Here is a 22,953-nt window from a genome sequence, read left to right on the forward strand (position 1 = left end):
CTCTCATGGAAGACAGCTGAAAAAGTCATCCGAAGTTTTACACGTGTGAAAGCGGTCATTCAGACGGCCACTGTAGGCCAATCAGCTCTAGTTGAAGCACTTATGACACGTCCTCTGCGCCGGCCGCGGTGGTCTAGCGGGACTGCTACGGTCGCAGTTTCGAATCCTGCCTCGGGCATGGATGTGTGTGATGTCCTTAGGTTAGTCAGGTTTAAGTAGTTCTAAGTTCTAGGGGACTGATGACCTCAGATGTTAAGTCCCGTAGTGCTCAGAGCCATTTGAACCATTTGAACGTCCTTTGCCCGAAGGGAAAACGGGCGAACAAATATATCTATCGGCTGGTGTTCGGGCGGTCCGCACGGCCAGCTAAGCGGCACGGCTCGGCCACTGCGACAACATACGAATTCGCCCGGGGCGCTGGCCGCGGGCGATCGCGGGCGCTAGCGCCCCAGGGGCACATTTTGGACGAGCCTGCATTACGGTTTACTTCCGCTAAGCTTCTACTCTCCGGAAAGCCACCTGACGGTGTGTTGCGGAAGGTATAACTATCTGACATTCTTTTCCTGCTTCATTCGCGAATATGGCGTACAAAGTGTCGGTAAAGGTCTGCATCTACTCTAATTTCTGGAATGTTTTCGACGTGATCATTTCGCGAGACGCACGTCAGAGGTCATACGTCATCCAATTCTTTCCGGAACGTACTCTCTCGGAGATTCGATACTAAACCTCTTATAAATGCACAACACGTCTCGTGTAGCGGGTGGACCCCCCTCTCTCCACCCCCTCTGCCATTGGCTCGGGAGTGTCATCTTTGTGCCGCCATTTTCGTGCAGTGTTTTACAGTGAGTGTTTTACAGTGAATGTTCCGTGTTGTGGTTTTTGGGAAGTGTTGCGAACGGCCATCATACTGTCGCTGGGTGTGCTTTTTCTCTCTTGCGAACAGAAACCAGACTGTCGCCATGTTTTTTAATTGTGTGTGTACTATGTTACTTCTCTGATTCCTGTGTCTTTTATTAACATAGCCAACCCCTTTTGCTTTCTGTTTTAACTTTCCGCATTTTTCCGCCATTTTACACTTTAAGTCACCGTTTTATCGCCTGTTTTTCTTGTTTATTTTCTTCTTCCGTTTTTAAAAAACAAAGGTCTGTACCCTGTAGAGCAGCGTACTAAGCTGCTGCCAGCCCGCTCCCTTCGGGGGGAATTGAAAATCAATAAGGAAAAAAAAAGTGTAGCGGCTGGTACTGAACTTTGTTGAGCATGTCCTCCGTAATGCTCTCCTGACGAGTAAACGATCCCTCGACGAACGGCGCCGTTGTTCGACTGAACTCGTATATCTCTTCCCTTCATCGAATCTGGTAAGTGTCAGACAGTGATAACCACACCCAAGGATCGGTCGAACAAGCGCTTTGTAAGTCACTTCTTTCGTGAGTGAAAGAAATTTCCTTAGGATTCTTCCTACAAATCTCAGTCTGTCATCAGCTTTTCCAATTTGTTTTATGTTGTCATTCAACTTAAGGTCGCTCCGGATGAAATTTCGTAGGTATTTTACGGTACATCTTGTTTGTACATGTAAAGAACAACAAATTACATCTCTGTACAAAGTAGGCCTATGCCATCTCTTTTTGTCAAGATTTTTGTTAGAAGCAACAGTTGTAAAGCGCATGATGGATGCTGGAAAAGTCTCATTGTCAGAGTGTAAATTAATATAGTTTGTGTGGAAGTGTGTATACTAATGTAACTACTGGGCATCAAAATTGAGGCAGACAGATGGACACTAATCGAAAAAAGTCGCCTATACTGCCGCCGTAAGTAAAAATTAAATTTACATTCATATCGACAGATTAGCTACAGTCATGGCGATACATTAAAGTGTGACCCATCTTTATGTCATAGAGAGCCACCACCCAACATTATGCTAGCAGAAATGATGTAACTTCCTGAAACAATCTGAAGATGAACCTGAAAAGGTTCGATAACCGGTTCATGGAATAAAACATAATTATTCAAAAAAGTGGCTGGTTGCGTTTCTGTATAACTTATTTACAATATTGTAGTCATTTCACTAAAAGACACTGTGGGACTGTGCCAGGTGCCTTCCTGAGAAAACATGGCATGAACTTGAGCAGTGGATTTTATACAGGTACAGAGGGAGATGAGTTTCACAAGATCTCTACTTTCGAATTACTTATAGAGGAGATTCTCGTTCTCTAAAAACCTCGTAAAATGAAATAATTCTACAAGTGATTGACCTCAGCGATATAGGGTACTATAGCGCCCTGTGACCCATCTGCTTCAGTCGATTGGTACGCTTCGAGAGACCAGCGACGTCAGATGTCTTGCTGCTAGAAGGGAAGCAAGTTCTTTCACATAATCCTGCAGAGTCTTATGATTTTCTTATCTGATCCAGATGTGTTTCTAGTAGTAATCGATTGCAGCTGCTTTTCTACTCCGCGACCATTTGTCTCGAAAACAACCAGTTCGGTGTTGGTGGAATAACTGATTGTAGGCAAGTGCGTAGGAATGTCCTTGACTCTGGTAGATTTCAGTCCGAGTCTCTTGAATCATGTCGCACAACCTTCAGTATTTATAGCATCAAGAAACGATTTTGGTTGATTTCGCGATATTCGACACTGAGCGAAGCACGAGCATCATCAACACCTCTTTAAAAAAAAAAAAAAAATCCTGTGCACTAGTCCGTGACGTCATCAGGCGTAGTCGCAGCCGGTCGCAGTGTCCTTTAGGTAAAGGGACTTAGAAGTAAAAAATTCGCGAAAACATCGATTTTACTCTCTGATGCTTTGTGAAAACGCAATTTTCGTCTTTGAAATTACATAATTCTTTTATTTGTAACTTATCGTTAAATGGTTTCGAAACAACATTATGTTGTGTGTTTATTTGCACATCCGTGTTCCGCAGTAGGTGTCATGCATCAGCTACCGCTGTTTTTCCCCTCTTAAATTTACTGTACTTTCAGAGAAGTTTTTCACCAGACTTTGCTTTTGTTCACAAACTTACATGTATTGTTTTCTCCCATTCTTATTTCACTGCAGTTTATAAGAAGTTTGCCACCAGAGAGCTTTGCTCATATATATAAATTATCTGTGACCAATGGTGTCTTTTCCTCTCGGTTTACATGTTTTAATGTCTGCTCTCTCGTTAGTTGTAGAAGTAGGCTGGAGTCAAAAGGAAAGAATCACATGATTGCACATTCTTGAGAGTGGAACAGGTGAAACTACAGTTCGATTTTTATGAAAATAACTTTTGTGAAGTTTACAGATGTGAACTACAGTGGAAAAATTCGGAAATGCCACAAAAGAAACAACGAGTTTCTAAAAGGCGAGGAATCGCAAAGTGCTAATAAGCGCCGGCCGGTGTGGCCGAGAGGTTCTAGGCATGCCGAACCGGTAGTTCAGCATGTTCGGTCAGAGGGTTAACTGCCCTCTGTAATAAAAAGAACTGAGGTAATGGATCAACGACGAACTGAAAGGGGCGTCTTGCGACGTCCGCCCAGAACAGATGCAATGATCTAAAACGAATAAAATAAGATTAAAAAAAAGACTCTTCAGTCTGGAACCGCGCGACCGCTACAGTCGCAGGTTCGAACCCAGCCTCGGGCATGTATGTGTGTGATGTCCCTAGGAAAGTTAGGTTTAAGCGGTTCTAAGTTCTAGGGGACTGATGACCATAGCTGTTAAGTCCCATAGTGCTCAGAGCCATTTGAACTATTTTTTTGCACATAAGCAACCATGTTTTCCTCGACTTCAACCACCGCTAGGAACGAAGGAATAAACAGTGACGATCAGAATATGTAAACAAGAGGAAAAGGCGCAGTGAACACAGACTGCGCTTTGTGAATATAATTGAAACACTACTGGTGAAAAACTTCTTTTCAATTTCAGTAAACGTAAGACGGGAAAACAAAACATTAATTGCAAATGACGAAGTAATAGTTTTTCAGGGTTCATATAGCCTCTCCATTTATATGTCCCACTTGGTCAAGGTGAGTATCCACAAAGTACATAATAAATTTGGTGGAATTCGCTTTTGTCTGCAAGCTAACTATATTTCCGTCAATATATTAAAGTGTTCTCATGCATTAAAAAATTTCACTGTTCTAGTTGAAATAGTTAGAAAGAGAGAATGTTTTCCTTCTCTTAATGCTCACATCATGAGAAATAAAAAAATAGTGAGTAGACATACTGTCCTAATTTTAGTTGTAATTTATAGCGAGCTTACATGAGATGTTTCGAGCGAAAATTCTTTATTCAATGTCGTCTTCGTTATTGAAACACCTTTCACACTGCGGGTTGGATAGGAATCACATATTTGTTACAAATCTGAAAAGTTGCTGTTAATGCAGTAACCACTCTACCGCATGCTCTACCGAATGTGGCACCGATTTCAGTCATAAGTAGGTCAAGCAATGTTGAATCATGCCCGGGGATGAATGCCAAAGCTCTCAGCCTTGCATCACATTTCCTCCAATGCCAGTACACTCCGTCTGAGAACGAGGAGAGGGAAGAGAGGAAAGCTGTCAATCACCGCGTCTAAATGGCTGCGCAGTCACACTGCATACTACTTCGTTTTATGTTTCGCATTTCTCAACAACATACGTCATAAAAAAACAAATGTTCTGTATTACTTATTTTTGAAGCGCTGAAGACATAATAAAATTTTTATATAGTACAAACTGTTGACATATGGGCACTCGCAGACAGTTTCACAGAGTTTCACACTCAAGTTGCCACATCATCGTGGCACTTACTTTGATAATCGGCCATATATCTTTCACACAGACATGTTGTTGTGGTCTTCAGTCCAGAGACTGGTTTGATGAAGCTCTCCATGCTACTTATTCTGGTGCAAGCTTTTCCATCTCCCAGTACCTACTGCAACCTACATCCTTCTGAATCTGCTTAGTGTATTCATCTCTTCGTCTCACTCTACGACTTTTACCCTCCACGCTGCCCTCCAATACGAAATTGGTGATCCCTTGATGCCTCAGAACATGTCCTACCAACCGGTCCCTTCTTCTTGACAAGTTGTGCCACAAACTCCTCTTCTCCACAATTCTATTCAATACCTCCTCATTAGTTATGTGATCTACCCATCTAATCTTCAGCATTCTTCTGTAGCACCACATTCCGAAAGCTTCTATTCTCTTCTTGTCCAAACTATTTATCGTCCATGTTTCACTTCCATACATGGCTACACTCCATACAAATGCTTTCAGAAACGACTTCCTGACACTTAAATCTATACTCGATGTTAAATTTCTTTTCTTCAGAAACGCCTTCCTTGCCATTGCCAGCCTAAATTTTATATCCTCTACTTCGACCATCATCAGTTATTTTGCTCCTGAAATAGCAGAACTTCTTTACTACTTTAAGTGTCTCATTTCCTAATCTAATTCCCTCAGCATCACCCGACTTAATCCGACTACATTCCATTAACCTCGTTTTGCTTTTGTTGATGTTCATCTCATATCTGCCTTTCAAGGCATTGTCCATTCCATTCAACACAAACATATCGATCGAAATGTCGTAGCACTTTTGCAGCCTTATTATAGAGACTTGGAAACTCACCTGATGAAAGCAATGTAGACGTGTCAGTTTTAACACAAAAAGATTTGTAATTAAAACTTGCATTACCTAGCAGTTCACCCAGTTAGATCTGCACATGCACAGGAGCGCTTTCAATTGAAACGGCGAACTGTCTCGTGAACAGCTTGTTAACAGATGTAAGACTGACAGTCTCCTCAAACTCTTTATAAGACTATCCTTGTTATTCTTTCAAGGATACAACGAATTCTTCAGACTTTGCGTTTCCCTAAGCGCCTATGTGTTTAGGGAACTGGACTGTCAATATTAGACTGTTTATGTTCTACAACATGACCTACTGTTTAAGTGCGTCTCTATCAAATCAGAAAGAGGTTACGTTGCAAAATCTTACAGTGGGCAGTGAGCAGCAAAGTCCACTTAAAAGGCCAAGTCTGCAGTCCATTCTAGATGCTCTAACTTTCGTTCCTAAACTCCTTTCTCCTTTAGAAATTAAACAATAGAGAATTTTAGATCGAAGAATCGTTCCCGGAATGCCTCTTGGCTTAACCAGTTTAACCTACGGTAGTGTATGAAGTCCTATACTCTTCATTCAGTTCCATTGAAAACTGTTGCAACTGAGAAAAGAATAATGTGTGTGGCTTCAGAAATTTTACTACTCGTACCACCAATTTCTTCATGGGCTCCACGGCTGCAAATTTGGCACAAGTGCCTTTTGACGTAGAGAACAATGAATCCTATCTGTGATCATTGTAAATTTTTGCTCTTTCATTGTCAACTAAATCTTTAAATTCGTTTTGCATTGTATTTTAATGGCGTTTCACAGCAAACACGCAGTACCTGTCGCTTATGCGAATTGAGAGTTCTTATGCCCTTCTTTTGTCATTCCCGTTCAAGGATTGCCACGATAGACTGCCTGACTGTCTCTTTTTGTGCAAACAGCCACTGGACCTTTGAACGTCCTTCATACAATGAACAAATAGCGAAGGTTATACAGCGCTGACTTCACGATTCAGCCGAACTCAGAGAGTGTTGCCGAACGAAAAATGCCTTTCTGCAATGCTATATCAATGCCCTGCTGTTCCGTGTATTTCCGAGAAATAAGGAGCAAAGTCGAGGGACAGGGTGACACAAGGTATGTAACATACCAGAAAGATGAAACTGAACATGAAGCGTCAGGTGCAATTTTTAAGGTGTAAATGTTTCTCTTTTTTATCTTTTTTGCGTGGGGGCGGGGGGGGGGGAGGCGGGAGAGGGGGGGGGGTGGACTCATCATCTTACATAAACCAGTGCGAAAAGAAAGCCTGTATGTTGAGAGATATGTAAACAGGAAAGCATTACATACTTCAAATTAATGGTTTATTTATGGATCTGTACCAAGCACATACATGGAAATTTTGCAACATTACAGAAAGCATCATCGTAGTCTCTTTGAGTAAACAGACAATACTGCAGCTGTGCTGTTAACAGTTCATTCTCAAGCTTCTGCCCTTCACGTGTGCTCTCTTCTTTTGACAAGTAGGAAGGACAGTCTGACAGCACGAGTGGAACTGCACCTGACTTGAAACGTCGTTTTTGGAGGGAGGCACTTAATAGATGTCCTTTCATGTGATTTCAAATTTGTGTTTCCAAAAGACCATCATCCTTCTGAAAAGGGATAGATAGGCTTACCTGCAAAAATGAATGTATAATGGCAACTAAACACAACCCTGCAAGGTATTTCGAAAGAAAGTAATGTAATTGCTACAAGTTGGTGACTACGTAGCTGTCAAAAACGTTTGTACTTAATGTTTAATTATGACCTATTTCAAATGATAGGGTGTTTATGGAAAATCTGCAAGGTCCTTTTGTATATCTTTTTTTAAATTATAATTTCAAAGTCAATATATTAGTGCATCCAAAAAAAGTGACAGTTTGAAGAAAGCTAAAACATGGCCACTTACGTGCTGCATAAAATCAGAAACATATGTGCACAGGTACTTTCAAACAGTTTTATTGGGTTCTTATGAAGGAAGTGTAAGGTACTTACACAAGGGCCTGTCTGAGCTCCATACCCAGGAATTAAGATAGCTTGCACAACGAACTGAGAAGATACACCTTACCCGGCCGCGGTGGCCGAGCGGTTCTAGGCGCTTCAGTCCTGAGCAGTGCGACTGCTACGGTCGCAGGTTCGAATACTGCCTCGGGCATGGATGTGTGTGATGTCCTTAGGTTGGTTAGGTTTAAGTTCTAGGGGACTGATGACCTCCGATGTTAAGTTCCATAGTGCTCAGAGCCATTTGAACCAAGACACTCCTCTACCATTTTACACATGTGTTCACAGATTATTTTATACTTACATCTGATAACGGCCTGTAAATTCCGTAAAATAACAAAAATCCTCTCTTTCCATTTGCTATATTCACCTACTCATGCATTTCTCCATTTTGTGGATCTCTGTAGATAATTGTAAAGAAAAGTAGCCTAATTTCGAATTGTACTATCTGAGTGCTACGCTGTGTTATTGGCATGGATTTTGAACATCAGGTTTCTGAAGATGGCCTAGTCACCCCTAGTGTATGGGAGATATGCTGATGTGGTAGCTACTCTTAATTTAGTTTACATTTACTGAGTAGATCTCTACGACATTTATTATCGTTCTGCAATAGGTTGAGAGTTTTAGCAGCAGGAAACTGAACTGAATAGGTTACTGCAGCCAGACCGATTTGAACGAGCAACAAATACTAAAGAGGGAATGTAGTACCATGTGAATGTACGGAAGCTAACGTTCTCGAAATAGCATTTGCACGACGTTCAATTACGATCACGCTAAACCGTGCACTTCATCATTACAATAAACCTCTTTTTTAAAAAAGAAAAAAAAAACTCAAGCCCTGAATCTGAATAATAAGTGAAGTTCTTCCTGTGACTACTTGATAACAATTTGTTCCTTACTGGTTCATCCTCCAGGAACTCTAATACCGTAATTTTGGGACCTCCGTTGTAATTACTTCTGTAAGTGGACACTTAAGAACGAAATAGCATTTTGGCAGTAAAAAGAAGATCGTAGTTTGATCGAACACATACAGACTGTCCAGTCTAGTTCACACAAAATAACGATAAACAATTCGCGTCCAATCACGTAGTAATTACACTCATGAACGAGCTCAATTACGATAAATAGGGTGCAATGCAAATGGTCCTCTGTTGCCTACGTATGACGCCATGTAGTGACATCACACACTATTTCCACAGGCTGGCACTATCAGATTCTGCAAATAATAAGTTAGCAGTCATTTCTGAAGGTTATTGATTACAGTAAGTTGAACGAATCGACGCGAGATGGGGTAGCTGATTTAGGTCTTTAAAGGTTAACAAGTTAATAGAAAGTTGAAAGAAACGATGCTGTACTGCGCCTTGTAACCAGCAATTCTGAAGTTACCAAAACCTTACCTTGTCATACTAACACTCTGCATAATAGCCTAAACTTCAAGCAAAAGGTCTGTTTTAATAAAAGAGAATCAAAGTTGCGGACATTGACAGCAACTGCATGCGATGAACAAACGCAAAACCCATCCTTAATACTGGTTAATAATACACAGAAGAGCAAAATGTCATTGCATTATTCACTAGCAATAAATTTATACTCGAATTATTATTTTTAAATAAATACACACATGGGGGGGGGGGGGGGGGTTAGTTTCCAAGTGGTGTAAGTCACAAAAACTGCAAGATAGTCTGCCACCACTTTTACTACTAGAAAGGTAGATAGGTGTTTCAAGCAAGTGGCTCGGGTGCCAGTTTAGCAGTATGTTCACAAGACTGAAACTGCTGAGTGCCTTCGCAATGAAGTAGTTTGAGACTAAATGTTCATGGCAGTCGGATCTGCCATCACCGACTGATAACGAATAAGTTTATGATATATGTAATGCAACGTTTGATGAAATGTATGATGAGATAAAATAAATTATTCAGGTAGTGAAGGGAGACGAAAATTTAATAGTCATGGGTGACTGGAATTCGAGAGTAGGAAAAGGGAGAGAAGGAAACATAGTGGGTGAATATGGATTTGGGGAGAGAAATGAAAGAGGAAGCCGTCTGGTAGAATTTTGCGCAGAGCATAACTTAATTATAGCTAATACTTGGCTCAAGAATCATAAAAGAAGGTTGTATACATGGAAGAATCCTGGAGATACTAGAAGGTATCAGATAGGTTATATAATGGTAAGACAGAGATTTAGGAAGCAGATTTAAATTTTAAGACATTTCCAGGGGGAAAAAGGTGGGATTTTAAGGAGATGTGACCTGGATAAACTGACTAATCAAGATTTTGTACAGAGTTTCAGCGAGAGCACAAGGCAACAATTGACAGGAATGGGGGAAAGAAATACAGTAGAAGAGGAATGGGTAGCTCTGAGGGATGAAGTAGTGAAGGCAGCAGAGGATCAAGTAGGTAAAAAGACGAGGGCTAGTAGAAATCCTTGGGTAACAGATAAAATATTGAATTTAATTGATGAAAGGAGAAAATATAAAAACGCAGTAAATGAAGCAGGCAAAAAGGAATACAAACGTCTCAAAAATGAGATCGACTGAACGTGCAAAATGGCTAAGCAGGGATGGCTAGAGGACAAATGTAAGGATGTAGAGGCTTATCTCACTAGGGGTAAGATAGATACTGCCTACAGAAATATTAAAGAGACCTTTGGAGAAAAGAGAGTCACTTGTATGAATATCAAGATCGTTGATGGAAACCCAGTTCTACGCAAAGAAGGGAAAGCAGAAAGGTGGAAGGAGTATATTGAGGGTCTATACAAGGGCGATGTACTTGAGGACAGAATTATGGAAATGGAAGAGGATGTAGATGAGGATGAAATCGGAGATACGATACTGCGTGAAGAGTTTGACAGAGCACTGAAAGACCTGAGTCGAAAGAAGGCCCCGGGAGTAGACAGCATTCCATTGGAACTACTGACGGCCGTGGGAGAGCCAATCCTGACAAAACTCTACTATCTGGTGAGCAAGATGTATGAGACAGGCGAAGTACCCTCAGACTTCAAGAAGAATATAATAATTCCAATCCCAAAGAAAGCAGGTGTTGACAGATGTGAAAATTACCGAACTATCAGTTTAAAAAGTCACAGCTGCAAAGTACTAACGCGAATTCTTTACAGACGAATGGAAAAACTAGTAGAAGCCGACCTCGGGGAAAATCAGTTTGGATTCCGCAGAAATATTGGAACACGTGAGGCAATACTGATCCTACGACTTAACTTAGAAAATAGATTAAGGAAAGGCAAACCTACATTTCTAGCATTTGTAGACTTAGAGAAAGTTTTTGACAGTGTGGACTGGAATACTCTCTTTCAAATTCTAATGGTGGCAGGGGTAAAATACAGGGAGCGAAAGGCCATTTACAATTTGTACAGAAACCACATGGCAGTTATAAGTGTCGAGGGGCATTAAAGGGAAGCAGCGGTTGGGGTAGGGAGTGAGACAGGGTTGTAGCCTCTCCCCGATGTTATTCAATCTGCATATTGAGCAAGCAGTAAATGAAACAAAAGAAAAATTCGGAGTAGGTATTAACGTCCATGGAGAAGAAATAAAAACGTTGAGGTTCGCCGATGACATTCTAATTGTGTCAGAGACAACAAAGGACCTGGAAGAGCAGTGGAACGGAATGGACAGTGTCTTGAAAGGAGGATATAAGATGAACATCAACAAAATCAAAACGTGGGTAATGGAATGCAGTCGAATTAAGTCGGGTGATGCTGAGAGAATTAGATTAGGAATTGATACACTTAAAGTAGTAAAGGAGTTTTGCTATTTGTGGAGCAAAATAACTGATGATGGTCGAAGTAGAGAAGATATAAAATGTAGACTAGCAATGGCAATTAAAGCGTTTCTGAAGAAGAGAAATTTGTTAACATCGAGTATAGATTTAAGTGTCAGGAAGTCGTTTCTGAAAGCATTTGTATGGAGTGTAGCCATGTATGGAAGTGAAACATGGACGATAAATAATTTGGAGAAGAAGAGAATTGACGCTTTCGAAATGTGGTGCTACAGAAGAATGCTGAAGATTAGATGGGTAGAATCCTGCCTCGGGCATGGATGTTTGTGATGTCCTTAGGTTAGTTAGGTTTAACTAGTTCTAAGTCCTAGGGGACTGATGACCACAGCAGTTAAGTCCCATAGTGCTCAGAGCCATTTGAACCATTAGATGGGTAGATCACATAACTAATGAGGAGGTATTGAATAGAATTGTGGAGAAGAGGAGTTTATGGCACAACTTGACAAGAAGAAGGGACCGGTTGGTGGGACATGTTCTGAGGCATCAAGGGATCACAAATTTAGCAATGGAGGGCAGCGTGGAGGGTAAAAATCGTAGAGGGAGATCGAGAGATGAATACACTAAGCAGATTCAGAAGGATGTAGGTTGCAGCAAGTACTGGGAAATGAAGAAGCTTGCACAGGCTGGAGTAGCATGGAGAGCTGCATCAAACTAGTCTCAGGACTGAAGACAACAACAACAACAACAACAACAAGAATGCAACGTCCAGATTTTTTGACAAGAAAGTGTCACGGACAGGAAGAAAGGTTGCTGCAAATAAATGCAAGTGAGTGAATGTGCGATAATGGGTATTTCGATCACTTTGAAATACAGGACTTTGAGTTTTGAAAAGAGCGTGCTTCTGGAAGCAGAACTAAACACCTGTTAGTAATCTTTGCACTGTCAATTCCAAACAGCTTACGCTGATGGAAAATTCGTCACAGAAGCAAAGAGAAAAAAAGAACACTGCAGACTTGTCACTATCATTTATTTCTAGGTTTACAATGTGGTCGTGCAAAATTTTCAGTAACAAACAAGTTAATGAAACCGCTATACTCTTCATATAATGATAGTGTCTTTTCGTTTTATATTTAACAGCTTTTCTTTTTCTTAGTGTGTCTTGACATTAAATAACAATTCTCTCTTTTGAGTAGGTTGTCAGATTTTGTTTTAGGTCATTCCCATTCGATGACCGACGGAATATCTATGCGTGCTCCGAAAAACAAAACAAAAACATCAATGAGCGTAGTAGATGTCGGGATGAAAAATAGTACGCTCCAAAAAACCATATTCGGTAACAAAGGATTTCTCATTCTTGGAATAAGTTCACAAAGCTTGCTTTGGACTTAGATTCCCGACACCCACTACGCCCTTTGATACTCTTTTCCTTTTGAGAGCTCGCTCTGATATTCCGTCAACGCAAATTTGAGTTTCACGGTATATCTTCTCGAGCTACGAAAATTAGTAAAGCATCAAAAGACATGGTAGGTGTCGGGAATCAAACCCAGGTGTAAATAGCGAACAATAGTCCGCAGTCTGGTTGGATCCCAGGCAGCGACTACACATGTAGCAAAACTTGCAGCATCTGTAGGAAGCGGATGGTTCGGTCGTCGAAATATTATGCATATAATGGAAACAGTATTTCTGGGAACACACAAGTAATACTCGTAAATTCACGTAGGGAAAACCTGAACGATGGTTTCAGTATTCTTTCGCGCCAATATATGAGCGTATTTGCTTTCCATACAATGTCTGCAACCAGCCACATCATGAATCAACTTAGTATACAGAATGCAACGGGTATAAGAGCAGACGTATTTTTTGGGGCCCAGGACGGTGTACCTCATTACATTATATCAGTATTTACGTCATTTACATCCTAATTATTATATTCATTACAAGTCATATGTTTTTAGGTTGGTTAAAACCTCCAAGTACTTGTCGCAAAAGAAGCCATAAACGCTTATTTTCCCATGGGCAGTAGGTGAAGTGTTGATGTGGGGACGAGTGGACGTAAAAATCTTGGTCTACACTGATAGGCGCAGTGTAATTAGTGGTGCAATTAACTCTGTGCAGAAAACACCAGGCCATAAAGTTTGTAATGCTTTGTGGGAAGACTGTTCATCGCAGAGGAAAAGCAACCAGCACACTGATGTGTGTATGTATTAAGGAAGAGCATATAAAGATATTTGTATTTGTGCCCGTTGTACTCTGCATTGTATAAAGATTTGTGGGTCCTGACGTAACTTTCGATTCACTCGATTCCAGGTTCCTTATCTCAATAATTTTCTCTTCTCTCCCACCATCTATGAGAGTTCGTATTACCGTATGAAAAAGCTACATATAACAAATTGTTGCTCGTTCTGAAGAAAACTTTCCATGAAACTCATTAAAAGAAATTCTGTAATTTATTTAATAGTACCTAAAGCTGTTTTCAATGGAACTACAGGAAACCATTCTGCACAATTTGTGTACTTGATCTGTCTCTGGCTTTTGCGTCACCTGTGTTCTGTACTGGCAGCTTCATCTCGGGCATCACGCTTCTCGGCACGCCTACGGAGCTCTACCTTCGAGGCACGCAGTACGTCTTCATGAACGTGTCCATCTTCACAGCGCCTCTCTTCATAGGCTTCGCGTACCTTCCTGTGTTCCACGGCCTTCGAATCACCTCCACGTACGAGGTATGTAGCGCCCTCAGCGCCTGGAAGCGTCTCTGTGAATGTTTGTTACCCCATTTCTTCACTCTGCTTCAAACATTCACCAACTCTCATCTCTTCCTACAACACACTTGCCCCATTAAAACGTCTTTATATAGCTGACAGCATAACGGTGCTCAGAGACGAATCGAAAAGTGATCAGACATGATTTGTGGAAAATGGTCTGCAGAAAACAATTTCGTATTTCACTGCTACTGCATTAGTATTAAATGTCTGTGGGCTGCCAACAGTTAAGAGAGCAAATTTTTCGCTGCAAATAATCAAAAACGATCCATTTTCCCCGATTTTGATAAATAAGTGGCTCATAGCAAGGGTCTTACAACAGTGTAAAATTTAATCTCTATCTATTAAGGTCGCAAATCAAATTTGTAAAAAAATTTGGGCTTCAACATTATCATGAAATTGCAGTTACAGAGTTCAACGCATCACAAACCAATTCTGATCAAAGATTCGTAAATTTTAAACTACTGTAGACCAGCATTGGAAGTATAGTAGTAGATACAGACTGTACATACTTATGAACAAGAACACTGGCGTATCCTACTTTTCATACCACAGAGGAAATCTCTCTCTCTCTCTTGACCGCAATCAAATATTAAATACAGTACTTACTTCTGCATAATGCGGGGCCAGTCAGTAATTAAATTTGTAATTAGTTTATTACTGCCTGCTGAAGAAGTAAAGGTAGGTTATGTTACACATCAACCAATAACAATTTTTACAAAGCAACTGGCTGCCATTTTACTATTATTATTGTTATTATTAGTGTTATTTATTTTATAACCTTTATTGTACTGCTGTAGTCAGTTATATAAAGTTTCATACAAATTGCGCTTGCCGTTAATACGGTTCAGTTTAATAATAATTTAATAACACCATTCAATAATACAGTGGTTATACAAGGATTATTATAATCTGTATAATACAACGGGTCTTTTACTCTTCAGCTTGTCCAAATATTTCTTCATGCTTTCAAACATTTTCGCTCTTTCCTAGTCTTAAATAACTTTGTCGTCCTTTTATTGATCTTAGCTTGTAGCCTGCCAAACATTTATTGCATTTATTGATTCAAGGAGTCCAGACTATTGATTTGCCAGAATAACTTATTGAATATGACAGTTCGGTGCTCTGTCACTAATGTTACAATGAATAACTCGTGAGATTCCACTTTCATGTGTTTCTAGATGTTTACATTTTGAAATATGTGAGGACACATACATTTCTGATTTTTAGTGCTATTATTTCAGTTGACTTTTGACCAACAAGAACATATAAACTGTAAACTGCATTTAGACTTCAAATTCAGGGGTTTTTAGAACTTATTTACTCAAATGCGAATTTGCATATATATAGTTCCAGTTCAACAGTTTCAGCTGCCGTCTTTCCAGCAAGAACATCCGCCGGATTTCGAAATTCACGCGCATAATAACGTACTCTTGGAATGCATATACATGAAAGAACAGATGTGTAGAACGCCAGAATCACTTTTTGCTCTTAGGCATTCAATGCCTCAGAATCAAAGGTGGGAAATTAAAAGGAATACAGGAAAGAACTACCATGAGGGAATGGCTCAAATGGCTCTGAGCACTATGGGACTTAACATTCGAGGTCATCAGTCTTCTAGAACTTAGAACTACTTAAACCTATGCCCGAGGCAGGATTCGAACCTGCGACCGTAACAGTAGCGCGGTTCCGGACTGAAGCGCCTAGAACCGCTCGGCCACCTGGGCCGGCTAAGCACGTTACACATCTTCGGTAGGAAACCGAGGCAGGAACACAATGAGTCGTCTTAAGTTGTTTCTTCACAGCATGCTCTCTGCTACCATCACATGGATGCAAGGTGGTTGGAATTAATTAAACATTGAGTACTTGAGAGGGCCCCATGAAGAAATCGTAAGACAATGGATTTTTGTGGATGCATTTGTAAAGACACCAAGAGCAGAAATAACTAATAAGCCATTGAAAAAAACATATTTTAATTTCCATAGCACACCGTACCCTTAATTAATTTTGAGCCACTTTTACGTACCTGGTTGCAAACGTTGCACAGTGTGACTTTCATCAGCCGGCCGTGGTGGCCAAGCGGTTCTAGGCGCTTCAGTCTGGAACCGCGTGACCGATACGGTCGCAGGTTCGAATCCTGCCTCGGGCATGGATGTTTGTGATGTCCTTAGGTTAGTTAGGTTTAACTAGTTCTAAGTTCTAGGGGACTAATGACCTCAGCAGTTGAGTCCCATAGTGCTCAGAGCCATTTGAACCATTTGAACCTGCCTCGGGCATGGATGTATGTGATTTCCTTAGGTTAGTTAAATTTAAGTAGTTCTAAGGTCTAGGGGACTGATGACCTCAAAAGTTAAGTCCAACAGTACTCAGAGCCATTTTAACCATTTGAACGACCCTGTTCAACTCCCAAACAGAACGAGGGAAAAATGACTGCCTATATGCCTCTGTAAGAGCCCTAATCTCTCTTATCTTATCTTTGTGGTCTTTCCGCGAAATGTAGGTTGGCGGCGGTAAAATTGTACTGCAGTCAGCCTCAAATGCTGGTTCTCTAAATTTCCTCAGTAGCGATTCACGAAAAGAACGCCTCCTTTCCTCTAGAGATTCCCACCCGAGTTCCTGAAGCATTTTCGTAACACTCGCGTGAAGATTAAACCTACCAGTAACAAATCTAGCAGCCCGCCTCTGAATTTCTTCTATGTCCTCCCTCAATCCGACCTGATAGGGATCCCAAACGCTCGAGCAGTACTGAAGAATAGGTCGTATTAGTGTTTTATAAGTGGTCTCCTTTACAGATGAACCACATCTTCCCAAAATTCTACCAATGAACCGAAGACGACTATCCGCCTTCCCCACAACTGCCATTACATGCTGGTCCCACTTAATAACGCTCTGCAAAGTAACGCCCAAATATTTAACCGACGTGACTGTGTCAAGCGCTACACTACTAATGAAGTATTCAAACATTACAGGATTCTTTTTCCTATTCATCTGCATTAATTTACATTTATCTATATTTAGAGTTAGTTTCCATTCTTTACACCAATCACAAATCCTGTCCAAGTCATCTTGTATCATCCTACAGTCACTCAACGACGACACCTTCCCGTACACCACAGCATAGTCAGCAAACAGCCATACATTTATGTAGATATAAAACAATAGCGGACCTACCACACTTCCCTGGGGCACTTCAGATGATACCCTCACCTCCGATGAACACTCGCCATCGAGGAAAACGTACTGGGTTCTATTACTTAAGAAGTATTCGAGCCACTCGCATACTTGGGAACCAATCCCATATGCTCGTACCTTATGAGTCTGCAGTGGATCATCGAGTCAAACGCTTTCCGGAAGTCAAGGAATATGGCATCCGTCTGATACCCTTCATCCATGGTTCGCAAGATATCATGTGAAATCTCAATACTTCCGAAGAGAAGGAGCACTATTCGTGTTGTTTTGACAAAACAGATCACCTTGTTCAGACAAAAAAATGTTAAGTGTCTGCAGTTGTACTGTACACTTATGCTTGTGTTTCAATCCTATGTCGCCGTGCCAGAAGCGGCGCCTAACGGCAAGTGATGACACTAACACCACAAACAACGCAAATCCTCCAGCGCACAGACTAAACATCATTCCTGTAAAGCTGTGTACTCCCACAGCAAAAACTTTCTGGCTCATGAAGCGAAAGTTTATCTACAACCACCCTGTACCTTGTATGCATACACAGACCGTTACAAAACGAACATTTCGTTTTTTAAAACGATAGACCTGAATACAAATTTCCGGATGTTTTCTTCCTACTGTGGCTGAAAAGCTGGGATGATCGATCGCAGACTGGTTCAGTTTTTCAACAGCTCCGGCCATGAAAAATGTCAGAAATTGGTGGCACGCATGATTTTTGAGTTTTGTTGACGTACACACGAAATATTTTTAAAAAGCTAATGAGTGCTGCTTATAGCTATGGCGATACATTACCACCTAAGATAATTTTGTATTGTAATAGATTTTAACTTGTTTCTTTGAGTACTCTTGTCTCTCGTTTTTTATGTAAGTAAATATATAATATTTTATTTAGTCGCCATCTTTTCCAGATTTAACTTATTTATTGATTTAGTAATCTTTCCGTTGCAGTACCTGGAGATGAGGTTTGGGAAGAGTGCCCGGCTGCTGGGCTCGTTCCTATTCATAGTTGGCATCGTAAGTAGGACAAGTCTGTCCGTTATTTTTCCCTCCATTTCTGTTCTTTGTGTGTTAGCAAGTATGAGTTCATTCCAGTATGATGTACAGAGTCCTCCACACATTATTCTGACCGCCGCCTATGTGCAACAACCACTCACAGACAGCGGGTGGCAGCACTAGAAGCGGAAGGCACATAACGCGTGCCGGGAGACGCGGGAACCAGTGCAGTCGTTGTCGTAATGCGGAAGCAGACTGATTTACCTGTCGTCCGAAAAGGCATGATCGGACCAACTGTGGAATCATTTCCGGGACAACTATGTTTGTAAACTGTTCGCGTGCGTCCGTGGTTAGAATGTACCATGCATGGCTTAATTCGGCTATCGAAACCCTGCGCCGATGCAACTGTGATACCGCGTGGACCATATATGACAAGAGCGAACGACAGCTGAGAAAAAGTATACGGGTGAATAAAGGCGTATATTCTGAGCAACTGATGGCCCAAATGAACCAAGGGTCTAGCAGCAGTGCCTTTTAAACGAACATGGACCTCCGCAGCAGGCACCTATTTCATGCTCCCATGCTGACTGCAGTTCATCAGTGTTTTGGTGTCACAAAGGTTCAGCACAAGTGCGCATCTATCCTCGGACCATGTCTGTGCTTACATACAGTTGGTTTTTCTCGACACAATGGAATCTACTAGTAGGAAAATGCAGCTCGCAGTGTATGTGTGTTGTTTCAAGAGCACCAGGATGGGTCTACCATACTCCCCTAGCCAGCAACCTCTTCAGATTTAATCCAAATTCAGAATCTGTGGGACCACCTCGACCGAGCTACTCACGCCATGGAGCCTCAAATGAGAAACCTAGTGCAGGTGGCCATGGCAAGGCAGTAGGTATGGATCCACATTACTTTTGGTTCCTTCCACAACCTTAAGCCGTCGGCACACGGACCGTGCATCCGAACGTTGAGCGTTGAGCGTGCCGAGTTTCTGACGTCATAGCGTTGAATAGCACTTAGGGAGTCTTTCCGAACGTGCAGAGCAATATCTAGCAAGTTAGATATTCCGAGCGTGCGTCTGAGCGTTGACCAATGAGATGGCACAACGCCACCTACGTCACATGCACGCCGGCTGTCTTCAGTACAGAGTTGTGAGGCGCCATATTGGCATTCATTTCAAGCCTATATGTATATATGCCGTTTCTGAGCACCAACAAATTGAGAATCACTGGAAAACGCGTTGTTAACTGTGTGATTCGTTCCAATAAAATAATGAGAAACATCATATTCGTGGCAAAGGTATTATTGTAACTTGTGTATTATGAGAGTAGTCTATTTGAAGGCAGCGACACACTGAAGATCCACCCAAAAAGCATTGTTCTTGGTACAATTTGTTATAATTAAATTTCAATTAGTAACATATATATGATTAAGGTTTTTAGCAAGGGGTAACATAATATGGTTAGATGCAAGGGATGTATTGTCGGTGTAGCGTAACGAGAAGAAGGAAAAGTGCATGCTGACTCTGCCACCAGTTGAAGGTGACAGTAAAGGTGGTAAGTTGTGTTACTGCTAAAGACTCATTCTTTGAATGCTGTAATTTATGGCTGCAATTATCTGTCACCCTATTTGTGTCATTTCATTGTAGCCCTTTTTGTTACTGTTTTTGTGGAATCAAAAAAAATAGTTCCTTCATAATCTTGAATTGAGCTGTATGGTGGAGCGGTGGTTCGCGCCATGACACTTCCAAATTTTTTTCCAAACATTCGCGTTTTTATTAGGTTCTGATACTTTATTATTAGTTTAATATAAGTATATGCTATAATATTTAATGTTATGTAAATATAAGTTCACCTCTTTTTGAGGGGTGACTGTTCGATTGGCTTAATCTACAGGACAGCTTGCGCTACTTGTATAAAGATATTTCGCTCCTTTTTCTTTTACGCTTCGTAATTCACATGTTGCAGAGATTCTGCTTCTGGGTAGAAACAGTGATCAAGTAAGACTGACGTTGGGGTTTTACTAAAATGTGGGAATGATGAAATAATGTTCATCTTATGCGGAGAAGTATTCCAAATTTGTACCGCACTGTTTGTAATGGAACTTTTATAAGCCTGTGTCCTTATTGATCGGACATGGTACTTACAGTTTCGTGGACGATGGAGGAAATGTGCGTTTTAATAGAGCTAACGTGGGAATTTTAACGCGCGCCCGTTGAGTAAACAGTATGATTTATGAACTAGAAACATCCCTCAACTGCGCTGCGATCACGTTGGGGCCCACGTACCGAATGCACAAGTCGCATCGTTCCTGAGCGTTCAGCAGCACGTTGAACTCGGTACGCTCAACGTTAACGTTCGACAGCACGGCCCGTGGGCCGACTTGACTCTCTTCCTGCACGTCCGCGCTCCAAAAGGTTGTTGTTGATTCTTTTTCAGGTTATTGCACTAATTTGACTGAATCATGTATCTAAAGGCTATTATTCTCAGGAGCTTCCAAAGTTAATGTGAAGTTTGAGAAACAGGATAGAGGAACTGGCAGAACAGAAATGATGAGAGTATCACGTAACGGTTAACAACGAGATCTCGGTTTCCATTATGTTCTTTGAGATGTTTCTGCATCTATGTCCAGTCACCAGTTCCAACTCGTATTGTTTTTAATGTGATTACTTACAAACACTAGTTGAATTACAAAAAATTAATATTCCTCTCCGTCACACACGGTGAACTGTGAATTCGTGGCATATTAAAATTGTGTCCAAACCAGACATGGAATCCTAGATTTAAAACAAACACTCTTACATCCGAATATATCTCACAGGCCACCTCTAAACTCGATGTGTCCATCTGCCAGTACGTCTTCGCTACTCTTGTAAACATTGCAGGAAGCTTCTTACATTATTGCTTACCTGCTGCTGATCATTGCGGTTCTTCAACTTGTGTCACTTCCTCCGTCGTACCAATCTCATGGTTGAAACATATCGCCCAGCTCTCATAATATCCTACGAAGACAAATTTCATGACATATTGATTAGTTGTCTGGAATATGTCAGACAATCCAATTCATTCCGGCAGGCTATATTTGAGATAATTCAATAAGTAAATGAAACCTACACCCCAAATTTACAAAACATCGCCTGTGTTTAACAGTATTATATGTTACAGATAAGTTGTATACTTTATGAATCAATGTGGCAGTTTCATTCTAGAGATGAAAGTGGTTAAGAATAACGAAATATTTGTGATACTTGGAATCCACTACTCAGAAACCAATTTCAGTTAAGTGAGTTCAATAACGTCTAAGGAAAGGAACATGTTTTTCTGAAAAACATGTATCACAATTATAAGCCTCCGCATCCTGCAGTAAGAAGCTACAAGATTACAGGGGATTATGACTGAAAATATGGTGCCACTAAATATGTCCTTCTCGTGCATAAAACTCTTGTAGCTTTGTCAGGGAGCTCCTCAGGTGATAAGCAGATTTCACAATCGCTAAAACATCTTAGGTACTATACATGCGTTCTCACACTACACTAATGGCCATTAAAATGGCTACACAACGAAGATGACGCGCTACAGATGCGAAATTTAAACGACAGGAATAAGATGCTCTGATATGCAAATGATTAGCTTTTCAGAGCATTCACAAAAGGTTGGTGCCGGTGGTGACACCTACAGCGTGCTGACATGAGGAAAGTTTCCAACCCATTTCTCATACACAAACAGCAATTGACCGGCGTTGCCTGGTGAAACGTTGTTGTGATGCCTCGCGTAAGGAGGAGAAATACGTACCATCACGTTTCCGACTTTGATAAAAGTCGGATTGTAGCCTATTGCGATTGCGATTTATCGTATCGCGACATTGCTGCTCGCGTTGGTCGAGGTCCAATGACTGTTAGCAGAATATGGAATCGGTGGGTTCAGGAGGGTAATACGGAATGCCGTATCACAAGCAGTCGAGATGACAGGCATCTTATCCGCATGACTGTAACGGATCGTGCAGCCACGTCTCGATCCCTGAGTCAACAGATGGGGACGTTTGCAAGACAACAACCATCTGCACGAACAGTTCGACGGCGTTTGCAACTGCACGGGCTATCAGCTCAGAGACCATGGCTGCGGTCGTATCCGTGTTTGGCGACATCGCGGTTAACTCACATTGGAAGCGTATATTCGTCATCGCCATTCTGGGGTATCGCCCGGCGTAATGGTATGGGGTGCCATTGGTTACACGTCTCGGTCACCTCTTGTTCGCATTGACGGCACTTTGAACAGTGGACGTTACATTTCAGATGTGTTACGACCCGTGGCTCTGCCCTTCATTCGATCCCTGCCAAACCCCACATTTCAGCGGGGTAATGCCGGATCGCATGTTGCAGGTCCTGCACGGGCCTTTCTGGATGTAGAAAATGTTCGACTGCTGCCCTGGCCGGCACATTCTCAGGATCTCTCACCAATTGAAAACGTCTGGTCAATGGTGGCCGAGCAACTGGCTCGTCACAATACGCCAGTCACTACTCTTGATGAACTGTGGTATCGTGTTGAAGCTGCATGGGCAGCTGTGCCTGTACACGCCATCCAAGCTCTGTTTGACTTAATGCCCACGCGTATCAAGGCCGTTATTACGGCCAGAGGTGGTAGTTCTGGGTACTGATTTCTCAGATTCTATGCACCCAAATGGGTGAAAATTTAAT

General features: G+C 41.4%; 1 protein-coding gene across 1 annotated transcript in view; it reads left to right on the forward strand.

Moving 5' to 3' along the window:
• LOC126418960 (sodium-coupled monocarboxylate transporter 1-like) overlaps window positions 1-22,953 on the forward strand; it is a 173,088-nt gene that overhangs the window by 36,962 nt on the left and 113,173 nt on the right. The window contains exons 3-4 of the mRNA XM_050086006.1: window positions 13,886-14,045; window positions 18,216-18,281. Of these exons, the coding sequence (XP_049941963.1) occupies window positions 13,886-14,045; window positions 18,216-18,281 (226 nt within the window). The remainder of the gene's footprint in view (window positions 1-13,885; window positions 14,046-18,215; window positions 18,282-22,953) is intronic.

Source organism: Schistocerca serialis, chromosome 9 (assembly GCF_023864345.2).
Source record: "Schistocerca serialis cubense isolate TAMUIC-IGC-003099 chromosome 9, iqSchSeri2.2, whole genome shotgun sequence".
NCBI lineage: Eukaryota > Metazoa > Arthropoda > Insecta > Orthoptera > Acrididae > Schistocerca > Schistocerca serialis.